The sequence below is a fragment of the Fopius arisanus genome, unplaced genomic scaffold (assembly GCF_000806365.1).
Source record: "Fopius arisanus strain USDA-PBARC FA_bdor unplaced genomic scaffold, ASM80636v1 scaffold00009, whole genome shotgun sequence".
In the NCBI taxonomy this organism is placed as follows: domain Eukaryota; kingdom Metazoa; phylum Arthropoda; class Insecta; order Hymenoptera; family Braconidae; genus Fopius; species Fopius arisanus.
The window spans coordinates 1,667,263-1,681,239 of NW_011887748.1; the positions used below are offsets into that span (position 1 = coordinate 1,667,263).

The window sequence follows — 13,977 nt, forward strand, 5'->3', positions numbered from 1 at the left end:
ATCGTCGAGAAAACGTAAGTTATTGTCTTTTCTTTGTTCTTTTCATGTCTCAAGGTCATATTGGCGGGACCGAGCGTAGCAGACGATTTTCGTGAAAATTTGGGTCGAAGTTCGTGAAATATTGCATCATTATCGATTTATGTGATGTTTTCGTGGCGTTTTTCCTAGAAAGTCATCGATAACTTGGGGTTTCTTTGTCTTTGGCGATTGCAATGCATCGGATCGTCATTTTTTTTTTTATTTCGGTGGCTCTCGTACTCGGTTGAATTCAAAATCCACGACTTTGCACGAACCGAGGTCTCGACTCGTTTCGGCCATTCTCGGGACGTCCCGGGTGAAAATAAACGTGCACATGGTTATTGAAACGTGGTGGGTGCTACAAGTGAAGTGAAATTTACAAAAATGACCAGGAAATATGGGCCGATGAAGACGGCCAAGATAACTTGGACTCTGGAGGAGTTGACAGTGCTTGTTAATGATGAAAAATCACACGTACATCTTGTCAAGACTAGCAGACACATTGCTCTGCATCCTTATCAATTGGGAAACTTGAAACAGTCCCTGCATGACATTCTTGGAGATCAACTTAATTATTATGACGTTAAGTATGTATTGATTCTTTATAAAATATTGGTGCTTCGATTTTGAAGATGATCTATGATCATTATGGATGCCGTAATCGTCCAGTCAGTCCTGGGTTTAGGCAGCAGTAGGATTCTAACCTTTTCGAGCATATCAAATTTTTATTTCAGATTGAATGGACTTTTGCTGTCTTACAAAAATCCAAAATTGCTCTCGGAAAATGCAGCCATGCTCTACGATTCATTTGCCTGTCATGTTGACATACAGGCAGATTTTTATGTGTTCAGGCCGAAAGTTGGATATATTCTCAAAGGTAAATGATTGATTCTTTCAATCGTCGGCTTATTTTAATCTGAAGGACATGATGAGGGAAAAAATTAATTGATCATGATCGTGCTCTCGATCTATTTATTGATGGTATACATTTTGTAGGAGTCGTCAATAAAAAAGCTGCAAATCATCTTGGTGTCTTGGTACATAAGGCTTTTAATGTCTCAATACCGAGGAAAGATGAGGAGGCTGAGGATTGGCAGGGGAATTATCTGAATGTTGGGGATGAAGTTACCTTTGCTGTTGAACTGATGGAATTGAAGCCTGAGAGGGGAAAATTACCATTTTTCAGGGGGAAGCTGGTGACTAGGTAGTTGACTACAAGTTTGTACTTCGAATCGTCAGATTCAGTCATTTTTTATAGCCATTTTTAATTCTCCAGTGATCAATCTGATGAAGATGTGGAGTCTGAGGGCACCAAGGATGAAAACGAGCATGAGATCTCAAGGATTGACATGAAACAGCCCAAGTTCTCGTCGACTGTCAATGAAGAGGACAGTTCAGAGTCTGAGGAAGACACTGTGGAGTCTCCAAAAACCGAGAGCATTCGGGTAGGCCCCAAAGAAAATGACAACACAATGTCTGAGTTTGGGAAACTCAAAAAAATTCAAGCAGAAGACTCTGATGATTCGGATGACGCAGTGCCATTTTCAAATAGATCTAATAAAAAAGAGAGTCCAAAGAAAATCCTGGAGAGCAGCCGGAAAATTCAAGAGGAAAAATTAATTAAAAAATCGCCATTGCCTGAAAAAACATCGAAGAAATCTCTGAGAGACTTGCACCAAAACTCTCATGACTCTGACAGTGACGTTCCCATTTTTAATAAAAATACGCGGAATATGGAAAAAGAATCGAATCTTGTGAAGCTCCACAGGACACGAAATTCGGATGATGATGTACCTTTTTCGAAGCATAAAGCTGATAGAAAAATCGAGAAGGCTTCCAAATCCAAAAAAATTGCGAAAAAGGCTAACAGTTCTGATGATTCAGATGAAGTGCCATGTAATAGTAAACCGGTCATCCAATCTACCAAAAAAATCAAACGTCAACGCTCTGAGTCTGAAATCTGTGTCACACAGCCATCGAAAAGATTAAAAAAATCACAGCGAAGCGAATCTGATCACGATAATTTTGAAAAAACGAAAAGAATTAATGGAAAAGCTAAAAGTAATGAAGACCATAATGAACTCTCGGGAAGTAATTCAAACGTCGATTTAAAGCCCAGGATAATCCACGAACAATTGCTCCATAATAAAAAAACGGAAGTTAATCCACAAAAGCATTCGAAAAAGAGAAATTCTAAACCTGCGCATGACATGTCGAGTGATAGTGATAGCGAGATTGAAAAGGCAAATATACAAATAAAAAAAGAGAAGGATTTGCAGACAAAAGATGATAATTGCAGCCACACTGCGAGATTACTGCCTGATAATTCAGATAACGAGTCGAATGGAATAAAAAATAATTCAAATAAAAATTGGAGTGATTTAATGGATGAGACAGTCGATAGTGACGACGACTTCGCCTCGTTCATGCTCGCCCAAAAAATCGAGAAGGAGCCAGATTCGGAGATGAAAAGAAAAGGAGACGAAGACGTCGAAGAGGATTCGATACAAATGCTGCTGCACGCACAGCATATAAAATCAGAGGCGGAGAAATCCACGAGACCTAAAGTTGAACACCAGGAAGTCAATGATTCAAATATTTTCAAAATTAATAAAGAAAAGAAAAAGAAGAAATCTAAGAAACAGGAGGGAGAGCCCAAAGTGAAGATCAAGAAGGAGAAGGAGAAAACAGTCAGTGCTTCGAATGAGCAATCATCTTCGATGTTGCCTCCAAAGGCTTCCAAGAGGAAGCAACTTAGGTCTTCAGCTCTTACCTCCCCTGAGGACAGTGGAGAAGTAAGCGACGCGTGCTCCACGAAGTCAAGGATATTAGTCAAGAGAGAAGAGTCTGTATTTTTCACGAATATAACAATCAAGCAGGAGCCCTACTCCTCAGACGTCGAGAGTATCTCTTCGAGGAAACGTGTGCGAACTGAGAGCGCAAAATTATCAATTGAACGTAATGATACGTTTGAAAATATCAGGATTAAACCCGAGCCGAGTGATGGGAAGAGCGAACCACATGAAAAGACGAATAAAATAAAAAAGGAGAAATTTATGAATGACCCGAGTATCAAGAGCGAAGAGGATTATTCTGATGGTGCACCCCCCAAGAAAAAATCCAAGAAGAAATTCAGTGAATAATGAATAAACTGAAAAAAAAATAGTGCGACACCAAAAATCCTGCAGCACAACACAATATAAATTCTGATTTGTTCAATTACTTATTTTCTTTTATCTGTACATAAACGTAATATAAATACCTAATAATAAAATCTTATTCTCAAGTATAACTAAAATAATGACAAAACAATTCTTACGATATCCATCGCACCAAAATATCACTCAACTTTGGTAAATTCATTCGCAAAAAATTGACTTAACTTAGATAACTAATTATAAAGATCGACAAGTGAGATTATTTCAAATTTGTACTAACAGAAATTGTTCCCTATTTTTTGATTATCTATCAGGGTCACACAGCACACAGTCAGGGGGCGTTGATATGATTTTACAACATACATACAAGTTATGGGAGAGGCCAGGGTAGGCCTGAGAAATCAACAGGGCCACCTAGACCAGCGTCTGCCTCTAATAGGCTCATGATCACTGCCATTGCTGCTTCGTCGTTGCCATCGGAGGTCAGGGGAGTTGGAGAGTCATTCATTGCTGTGGCGCCGATTACGTCCAACAGGTCTCCATCGCACGCTCCTGCAAAAGGTAGGACTCAATCAATGTCTTTCTTACGCCGCGTTTCCGGGGTTTATTTCTTCTAATACAATCAATGGAGTTGTGAAGTGCAACACTCTAAATAATTTTTTTCCCTTACAGTCCGGGATTTTGATATACAATTTTTTTTTTTGAAAAAAAAAAATTAGATTCTCAATTCATACAAATTAACGCCTTCACAACTCCGCCCAATTGTTGAGATAGATTCGAACCTTGTTCATTGGCTATACTACTCAGTGGAACATTGTTCCTGATATGATTGAATGTTGACGCCGTGTTACTACTACTATTATCGCTATTGACCGCTGACTCTCCCTCTTGCATTCCTTCTGGAGAGGTAACAGTCGTCGTTGTCGTGGGCGTTGTAATCTAAAACGAAAGGGGGGAATAAAAGTAAATAGGAATACGAATAACATGATAATGACTGACAAACCTCAGTATTGAGCAAAAAACGATCAGGTGTGGGAGTTGGACTGCTTGATGAGGAGTCTTCACTCCGCCTTTGATGATCTAGCACCTCTTCAGCTATTCGTCTTCCTATTTTACTTACTTCCACATGACTAGATATCAATCTCTCGAGACCACCGTTACTCTGAGCAAAGTAATCGTAATTTCCTTGGACACTAGATCCCTCGGATCTCGGGGCTGCACTGCTCTCCACTTGTCCTGCATCACAACTGGGAAAAATGAGGAATAATTCAGTTATGGGAATTTGGGTCATTGCATTGTGGACCTGCACTGGTGGAAAATTATTCTCCAAATGAAAAGAAAGAATAAATTTCTAACAGTACAGTACTGACAATTGAATTACAATATTGCAGAATTCTTGGCTATGATGTAATCGATATCCTTTGTCCAGGGATTTCTAAATGCGAACCATTCAGACTGTAGTCGAACAAAGCTCGCTGTTTTTGCTCTAAACCTGTACACCTGGGAGACAAAAGCCGTTATCCAACGAATATAATCGATTAATTATTCGGAATAATTTGTTGTTGTACCTGGGTTGTTATGTGGTCTGTGGTCTGCAGTGCAGTCTTATGCGATTCAGCGAGATGTGGAATATCGTCGTGATGATAATACTCGTACATACTAGTACCCAGTAGTTCCTGGGGTAAGAAACCCAGGACAAGCGTTGCTCTGGAATAACAAAAAGGATAATTCAAAATTATCATATAATCCGATTGAAATGTCAATGTACTCTCGTGTAAATTACGTACATCTGATCGACGAAGATAAATTTTCCATCAATGGCGTAGCGAGTGACAAACATGATGGTATTGAGCTTTGGTAATCCCATACCTAGTGAAAGTTCAAGTAAACTCGGTGTTACTCTACCAACAGCAACGAGACACGATAGATTGCAATTTTCGCCCTCTAGGCCTTCCCCTTCCTGCTCCTGATCGGCACTGATTTTCGCTGGTGCCCACGATTTCAAGTAGCCTGTGCACTGTATCACACAGTATTTCCAATCTAAAGAGAAAATGTTAGGTTCAATCGTAAACTCATAGATCAATGGAGGGGGTTAAAAAATATCTAGAAAATGTTTAGTCGATCGTAAATTCTCCATTGTATGGAAACCGATCAAAGGATTCTCGAGCCTGTGTGAACACTTTGATCTCGATTATCTACGACACGGAAGTGGAATTTATTCCATTCAACTTCATAGACACAAATATACGGTCAAATTCACCAGAATTTTGCTGTTTTTTTCTTCTGTGTCCACCTGTCGTGGTATCAGCTTCTTCTTTAACTTGAGACTCTCCATTATTCGTTAAATTGTCGACTTTCCTTTTCATTCGACAGAAGAAGGATCTTCTGGCACCTGGGCCCAGTCTTGTTGCACCCTGGGGAACATCTGTTTTCACTGGTAGCATTGCTAGATTCAATTGAAATTATGGAGATATTGAGTACATCGGTTAGCTCGGCATTATGAAATTTTGCAAATGTCAGTTTGTCGTTGCGTACATTCCGCTGGGACCTTGTCTTAGTAAATGGGAGGACTGACATTTCGATGAGATTATATTAAACGCGTTAATAATTAACTTACTCTTAGCGTCTATCAATCGTTCGCGGGGGCTGTGCTCCGACGATAGTTGTTCTTTTACCTTGGCAACGTCTTTCGGATGGAGTATGTCAAACCAACTCTGACCCAATAATTCGTCCTGGAAAAAAAACCCATGCAGCCCCCTATCTTTCTTCAGTGTTAGTCCGATGACCATTAGATTATTCATTAAGGATATCCAAGTACCTTTTAAATGAGTAAACCATTCCCTCCGAATTTCATTTACTAAAATTACATGGAATTACTTTGAAAAATAAAAATATCAAGGAGCCAAAGTACTTGGATACCCTTAAGCAGCAATTATTCATACCTGAGAATAGTTGAGGGTCTTTGATACAGATTCCGAGACATATAGAATCCTCCCTCTATCACAGCCAACAACAAAAACAAAACCCTCAGCTGCCTGTAATAAATTTAAAAAAAATTGAACGGTCTCTCATTATCGGCTCGTATGCAAGACTGAAATGCCAGTAAAATATCTGACACGTCATGTTTCACAGTTAGTTAATTACAACTTGGGCAAATTAAATAGTTGATTTATGATCTATCAAAATCCCCCGAAGTATGAAAATCTTTTATCATCAAATGGTAGTGAGCACATGGGTAAATGGCAAGGAGAGAAAGGGAAAAGAAAGGTCGTGCCTACACACGCGTATAATATTCCCCCCAACACAACTTCACATGAGAAAGAAATTTTATATTTATTTTCGCAGTCATTGAACCGTAGCGCAGTTCAACGATTACACTACATAATGCAGTAACGTATATGTAACAAGTAACGTGTATATAAAATACACGGATACGCGAGGCCATTTAATCCAATTCTATCTGTATATACCCATCTGTTAGAACAATCGCATTAAACACGAGGTATACTGGTATTTTGGTATTCCTGGGTGTGGTCCAGGATATGTACCAATGTTACAGTACCTGATTCTTTACCAGTGCATGTGAAAGCTTTAGATTGATAGATAACGCCATTACCCGGGTTATTGAAAAATGCAGTGTTTCGTATCGGCGGAGAATCGAGAGAGAAATATTATAAAGATGGAGAGGGAAAAATTTTTAAATTAATAACCAGGTATTCGTGGATAGGCGAGTGACTGTAATGTTACTCGTTGTTGTGCAATGGCAAAACTTGGACGGGATGTTGAGTACTGGAGAAGTCATACAGATGCCCGAAGTCGGAGGGAATAACTTTGAATTTCGATGTAGATCGGTGGACGCGGGTGTACTCAGTGGGTGGGCACTCGGTTTCAATTACTACTTTACCTGCAGGATGAGGGTTTTTAATTCTTGATCACTCAGGAAGGCGGGCTTGTAGTGACCCTCTGTGTACGATGTCACTGCACCCAGGATCGTTTTCAAATGTTGTACCGCCATTCGAAGGACTGTTAGCTTGTCCAGTTTTCGAGACATGGCGTGACACATTGGAATCATTGATGATAATTCGGTTATGTAGGTGTTCATCTTGTCACGACGGCGTTTCTCAATCTCACTGTGATTCTGTCTGTAATGACATTCATTGCTTATTCTAGATTTTATTTTTCTATTAAAGCCTTTGGTGGTGAAATAGCTAAATCATATTAGTTGTCTTCCGCTTTTTCTTCGATTTCGTAACAAAATATTCATTGACATAATTCCATGATCCTCTTTGTAGACTCTTGTCTCGCAAACTTGGCTTTGTCAGAGTCCGTTAACGTCACGAAGCCAACTTGCGTTGCCGAGGAGTCAAGGTAGGCCAAGGTTGCACTTGTCATTAAATGCGTATCTGCATTTTTCAGTGTCAAGTTACTTAATAGTAAACGTATTACCTCGACTATGAATTAATGAATAACGCGGATCATTTAAAAAACTATTTCGTAATGGGAGTAGTACTCACTTTTTGCTGTCGGTGTTGGTTCGCGTGGATTTGGCATCGTCCCCTGGATCGTCCAGGGCATCACTCTCATCCCTGAAAGAATGTGAAATATCAAGTGGTTGAAAGTCGTAAATTTTCACTTTGACTGAAGTTTCCACGAATTTCTAGAACTCAAGTTTACAGGGGTTGAATACATTGTCGCTTATGGTGCTTCACCTTCGTCATTATTCCCCTCTGAACCTCCCCTCAGACCTCTACGAACACCTTGACGCGAGTAGAATGTCGTATAAACAAACGTAGAGACTGTTGTAGGGATTCTCGTGGTGAATATGAGCATATAGAGGTCTGTCGATGCGAAATTTCTTCGGATGATAGGTGTGAGGGATTTCTTGATAGGTTGCAGGTCAAGTGTAAGCGCCGGATAAGTCAACCGAGGGAAATCCGGGGCGAGATATCCCCAGGGAATCGTCCCTACCCTAGTCTTTGATGTTCTACTCATTTGATTGGCAATTATAGAGTGATTCAAAGTTGGAGATGGGACTGCTCGATTGGAAATTACTGAATGATTTTGAATTGATGACTGGGAGGAGACGTTTGAAATTTATTGAGAGGTAATGAATTACTCACTGACTCGAAATCTTTCGTTTCCTTGGTGCTGGTGAGTAGTCGCTGAGGTGTTCACTCGTTGAGTCTCTCCTCTGGAATTGCTTGTGATGGCGTCTCTGGTGGTGATGATTTCGGTGACTAGATGCTGCTGGCTGCTGGCCAATGTGCATTGCTGAGGTGTTGGAGGCTTTGTCTCCTGGGTGGTGGATTTGTTCATGCGATTCTACTACTAGGTCTGCCACTGATGGAGATATTGGGGAGACTGAGGCGGGTGCTAGGGATTTCTCTCCTTGAATTTCTGCATTCTGACTACAGGTTTCGATATCATTGAGACCATTAAAATACTTTTATCTCATCTATTGAATATTTCACACTATTTTTTGTTCGATATCACTTATCCATTCACGTGAATCGGTTAAAATTCATAAATCTTCCACAATTAATCGCGCAACAGTCAGTCCATTCACAATTATCAAAAATCACAATGGCATTAATTCTTTTCCCTGTGTGAATCACGAGAATTAATCGCTCGGTGGAATCCCTGATAGCATTAATTTACAGAAAAAAATACCAATTAAATGTAATTTTCGTCCGATTCAATCGATAAACTTATTCACATAAATTGGCGGTATATCGAAGGCTTTTTTTTATCCTAGGGAAATTATGACGTATCAAGGCCGTCAACTTGATCCACGCGTTCTGGGCTATATCATTGATGAGACTTGTCCGTTTGTAAATGCGGCACTATCGCAACTAACCAGTTCCGTGTATATCAATCATGATGCAACTGATTCCACACTAGTTAAAAAAAAAACTCATCCCACTGCATCATTTTAATGATTCCATCTGAATTCCATTAAATTCCCAAAAAAAATCTTGAAAACAAATTGGCGCGTTATAATTCGTTCGTTCCCCTGACAAAAAAATAATGCCCGCCACAATCCAATTCTTATCAATCAGAATTCGTCGAACTGAGATAAGTGGAATTTCAATGTTGAATTGAATTGAAAAAAAAAAAATTGTCTCGTGAATTGGTAATACCCACCGCGAGAATCTAATAGACCTCTCATGACTAATCTCACTCGGGCTCCATCGGCTTCGCGTTGCATAATGCACCAGTTAAGAATCAAGAGAAACAAGCGAGGAATAAGTATACGACAATTGCAATGGCAGTCTCGTATGCGCATATTTGTAGCTCGATGTTTAGATGATGGGAAAATAGAGGGAAAAAAAAAACGTAGAGCGAGGAAGAAAATAGAGTGAAGTGTGGGGCTGGTACTAGCATTGTGCGTCTGTGACGCGACGCTTGTCCCCACGATTGACCCAGTACTTACGGCAGTGTCACGATATCACGATCACACGTTTTTAACATTATTTTCCATTTGATATTAGGGATAAATGCATGCAGCTATACCGCGAACTTGTACGTCTCCGCGATTTATTTTCATTTTTTTTTTTTTCACTCTCTCAATTTTTATCGCTCGTGTTTGCACGTTTGAGGGGATTAAGGAGAGATTAACGTGTTAACTTACTTTGGAAGTGCAGCGAGATTTAAGTAAGTCCTCTGTCCATGCTCATTATCACGCTCATTAAGATAAATATGGGGACCACTGGCTACAATGATATTCTGTCCATGATGATGCGGTCTAAGCTCCTCGAGTGATACGAATTCTTGGGGCTCTTGGGCAGCGTGGAAGAGCTGATTGTAGCTCTGGGCCATGTCTTGTGCCACCATCTCTCGATTATTATTGTTATTTGTGCGATGAAAATTCAAGAGTTGATCCAGACCGTCAGTCGGCCGACTGTCAGTCACTTTGTTTATCTCTTCACACTTATTCACTATATCAGTATCTCGGGTATCGTAGCTATTTATTGGTAAATTGTGGTTTAGAGATCGATGATTGCTGGTGTTATCATCGACCATTTGATCATCGGAATATCCGGGGAGACCATTGACACCTGTACCCCCGTTAGACGGCAGTCTGCTATCATCTTTAATTTGGATTGAGATTTAGGGGGAATTATTCAAATTTCATCATTGTCAATAATTGCACAGGGGTGATTGATAGTGTGCATGGTTGCGGGGCAATGTGAGAGGCCGCATGTATCTGCATACACTGTTTTGCGCAATGTTCGAAGTGCAACGTTTTGTCAGTTAATCCTATGCTAGGTTTTTTTAACTCGATAAAAGATAAAAAATTGTGGCCGCAGTCTTCTAACGTGTATGAATATTTATTCGAATTGATGATAATTGTTTACTCGGGATGATTGGAAATCATCAATATTTGAAATCCATTACATGTTGTCGGTTTTTATTCATTTCAATATTTTTCTAATTCTTGTGGTCTTGTGAAGTCTTCTGTGTCCTGTGAATATTCATCCGAATTATCAATACTCGAAAATATTAAAAAATCGTTAGCTCCGCTCGCCCTCGAAATTGACAGTTGTCGAAATTAGATAGAAAGGAATTGTCAGTGAATTTCTTACCGAAGAGGCTGTACATCCAGCACGTGATGTTAGGGGATGGTACCGCATTGTTGTCCCTCTGTGCTGGAGCCTCGCCACCCTCCAACGAGAAGGACAAGGTCTTATCACCCAGGCTCTTCCAGGCTCCCTTTAAATTATCCAACAGGTGTCACTAAATAACTCTTCAGGGGAAAAAAAAATAAACTCAATAACAATCCCCTCACTTCCTTATCACTCGTGGGAGATTCGCGATAAACTGTTGACCGGCGCTTGAGTACGCGGAAACTAAACTATAAAGTCTCGATGGGAAAGGTGCAGAACCTAGAGTGGTTTGGGCGCTGGTGGCACACAAGCGTGGATTAGCCACGTGGTCAGTGTAAGATATCTGTTGAACTACCTGGAGTTGTTGCCTTGGCGCTTATCGTACCGCGCCGGATTGTACCGCAGGTGGGAGTGGACTAAAACCGCCCTGGTTGGCACCCACTCGCCAGATGCAGGCAAATAACACCCACCAATGCAGATACCGAGGGGGTGGATGGTTGACACCCCTCTCGTGAGTACAGCCCTCACCTGTGCTTTCGACGTTTAGAGGGGAAAGCATTTTTTTTTCTTCTTTACCCCGCATGAGTTCAATGAACCAGCGGAAAAATATCCACCAAATTTACCCCTCAATTCCAATTATTTATCCGGAATTTTATCACTATTTATCTCGAATGAATCGCATGTGAATGATGCTTGTCATCATGCGGTTTCAAGCTTTAGGCTTGAGGCTCGAGACTTGAGATAAAAGTAATTTTTTTTTTTGTCATATCACGGGGAAACGATGGAGAATGGCAAATAAATGACGCGATGTTCTCTATTGTCGTACTGTGTAGAACCCTTAAAAGTTTCTTTCCCTCGAATCTTTTCGTTGAATATTCCGCCTCTTCAAATGTGAATTGAACCTCTGAATTTCATATGAAGAAAAGTAGCGAGTACATATGTCAGTGAGTGGAGCCTTGGGGACGGGGGGGCAGGGGGTGGGGTTGAAGGTTACGTAGGATTAGTTGTATGTGCGTATGCAATGGATTGTGAGGGTATTAATTAGCGTTAATCAAGGTAAAGAGGGATGCAGTTGGATGCGCTCATCCTCTGGATGCAGACAACGTCATTATCGATGGGTGATTGTGGGGCGCACGTTTGAAGTGACCGCATTAGCCTTGGATGTTTTTTTTTCGTTTGTTAAGCCCATTAATCCAGTGCAGTCATCATTCATTCCGCGCCGAATTTGTTTTTCGATGAGATTATTAAATACCTCATGGTTATTATGGACTCTCTTCTCTTTCACTATATTCATCTGTTTAAAAAAAATACTCTCGATTTTTTATACCTGCAATTAATTAGGGAGACATATTCAGTGAATAGTTTTTCTGTCGTATTATTATTTTTCATTCGATGTCGTTGGAATCGCAGAAATTCGAAACGATTCGTGGGGATTATATTTTTTCGTTTATCTCCTTTTTCTTTAGTGTCGATGGTATTTCTTGGGGTGATTGGTAAAATGACACCCGGTCAGTGGAGATGAGACACTTTTCTTTCTCCTTGGATGGGCAATTTTCACTTGTCTCTATTCCCTTTCACTCCTGTATCTTCTAATTATTTTACATCGGGCAAAACGATGAATAAAGAATTAAATTCCCGGGTACGTCATCTCTACTCATCCGATATCAATAATTGGCAGTTAATTTGTTGTCTCAGCGCTCACCAATTGCTCGACGAGACGTGCATTTCGGATTAAGAGGGGAAAAAATAATAATAAATAAGTTGATGGCCGCGAGAGGTGAAATTTCATTTGAATAATTCACATTGTATTCGAAGGATCCGAGGGAAAAATAAAAGGCGAATTAATTTTTGGGGGAGGTCTCGATGGGGGAAAAATGACTTAATTAATTAATTCACAAAACAATGTGTCAATTAAATCATGCACATCGGTGTATATATTTGCTCACGGAATCGCGCGCGAACGCTCCTGAATATCCAGTTGCGTAATCGAAAACGGATAACACGAGCTGTACAACAATTTGACCCAACAGAGAGTTATGTAAACGTCGTGTACAACCAGGCTGCAGTTGACGGATCTCTCCTCTCTTTCTCTCACTCTCTTTCTCCAGAATCTAAAGAGCCCTCAGCCCCACAGTCAACGCACCAAGACTCTCTTTGTATCACTCCTCATTATTGTTACTCCTAACCCAAAAATATATTTTCAATTATCTCCCACAAATAACTGAGCAATTAGCATCGTGTATTATCAATAATTCGTTTGTCCCATTTAATTACCTGGATAGTTGCATTATTGAGATTTAATCAACATTCACTTCAATTAACATTTAAATATTTATAACCGCCCAGATGACATTTCGTCTTCAATTTTTTATTGTTCGAAGTTCAATCAATAATTCTAATCTTTATCTAATCGGATATTGAGTTCTTCTCTTAATCAACTCGCGGATTAATTAAATGCACACGTATTGGTGGCCTTCGGAGATCGATTTTTTCCCAAGGGCAATTTCGACGATTTCAGAGAAATTCACTGGGGCTTCTGTCTATTTCACGTAGTAACAGGGTGGCTAGTTAACAGAGACAATTTGCAAATGTTATTCTTCCATATTTCAATGAAATTCATCCCCCTGAATCGAGGTAATTCATCTTTTGTTCACTTGTCATGAGTTTATTGAGGGTACTATTGGATAGGGTATGTGCTTGAGTGGCATTATGAGAATATCAGTGTGTGGACAGATGAGGAGGGTAGTCCCTGGGGCTGAAAATATTTGCATTTGAAGTGTAGCTTCTGATGAAGTATACTTCATCATTTTCGGTTAGCCCCAAAATTGTCATGACATAAGAATTACTCATTACACTCTTCTCCGCTTAGAAAACAATTGATTACATCCAATGATCTACTCGTTATGATTTTTATTGCTAATACAAAGCATTAATATCACTCGTTGTAGACTTGGACTCACGAGATGCAGATGGGTATGAATTAGAATTTATTCAAGGCCTTTCGACTATTGTAAACCACATAAAAGGAAAAAAAGAATGAGATGATACGCAGATAGATACAAAGAGGAGATAAACAGGGGAGAAAATGGGAATTAAGTGTCTCGATTCAAGTGTATGTGGAGTCTGGCTTAGTCTCATTCAGTGGGAAAATGACCGCATCGTGCAGAACTTTATCAGTATGAGGTAACACGCGC

General features: G+C 40.0%; 2 protein-coding genes across 3 annotated transcripts; one reads left to right on the forward strand and one right to left on the reverse strand.

Moving 5' to 3' along the window:
- The first annotated feature begins 346 nt into the window (after positions 1-346).
- Positions 347-3,179, forward strand: LOC105274163 (slender lobes-like protein). Its single transcript, XM_011317059.1, has 4 exons — positions 347-605; positions 753-895; positions 1,015-1,222; positions 1,295-3,179. Exons 1-4 carry the CDS (start codon positions 403-405, stop codon positions 3,159-3,161), a joined length of 2,421 nt encoding a protein of 806 aa, XP_011315361.1. The 5' UTR covers positions 347-402; the 3' UTR covers positions 3,162-3,179.
- A 39-nt stretch (positions 3,180-3,218) lies between these two features.
- On the reverse strand, positions 3,219-11,116 carry LOC105274161 (aryl hydrocarbon receptor nuclear translocator-like protein 1). 2 transcript variants are annotated; one of them, XM_011317057.1, is made up of 14 exons: positions 10,763-11,115; positions 9,808-10,267; positions 8,297-8,584; positions 7,691-7,762; positions 7,081-7,318; positions 6,119-6,211; positions 5,794-5,908; positions 5,437-5,622; positions 4,964-5,216; positions 4,745-4,883; positions 4,558-4,676; positions 4,180-4,423; positions 3,959-4,115; positions 3,219-3,728 (listed from the first exon to the last, which is right to left on the reverse strand). In XM_011317057.1, the coding sequence occupies exons 1-14, from the start codon at positions 10,776-10,778 to the stop codon at positions 3,547-3,549; spliced, it is 2,562 nt and encodes an 853-aa protein (XP_011315359.1). In that variant the 5' UTR covers positions 10,779-11,115; the 3' UTR covers positions 3,219-3,546. The 2 variants fall into 2 exon arrangements, with proteins under 2 accessions (XP_011315359.1, XP_011315360.1); XM_011317058.1 differs by lacking the exon at positions 5,437-5,622 and having other exon boundaries at positions 10,763-11,116.
- Between the last annotated feature and the right edge of the window lie 2,861 nt (positions 11,117-13,977).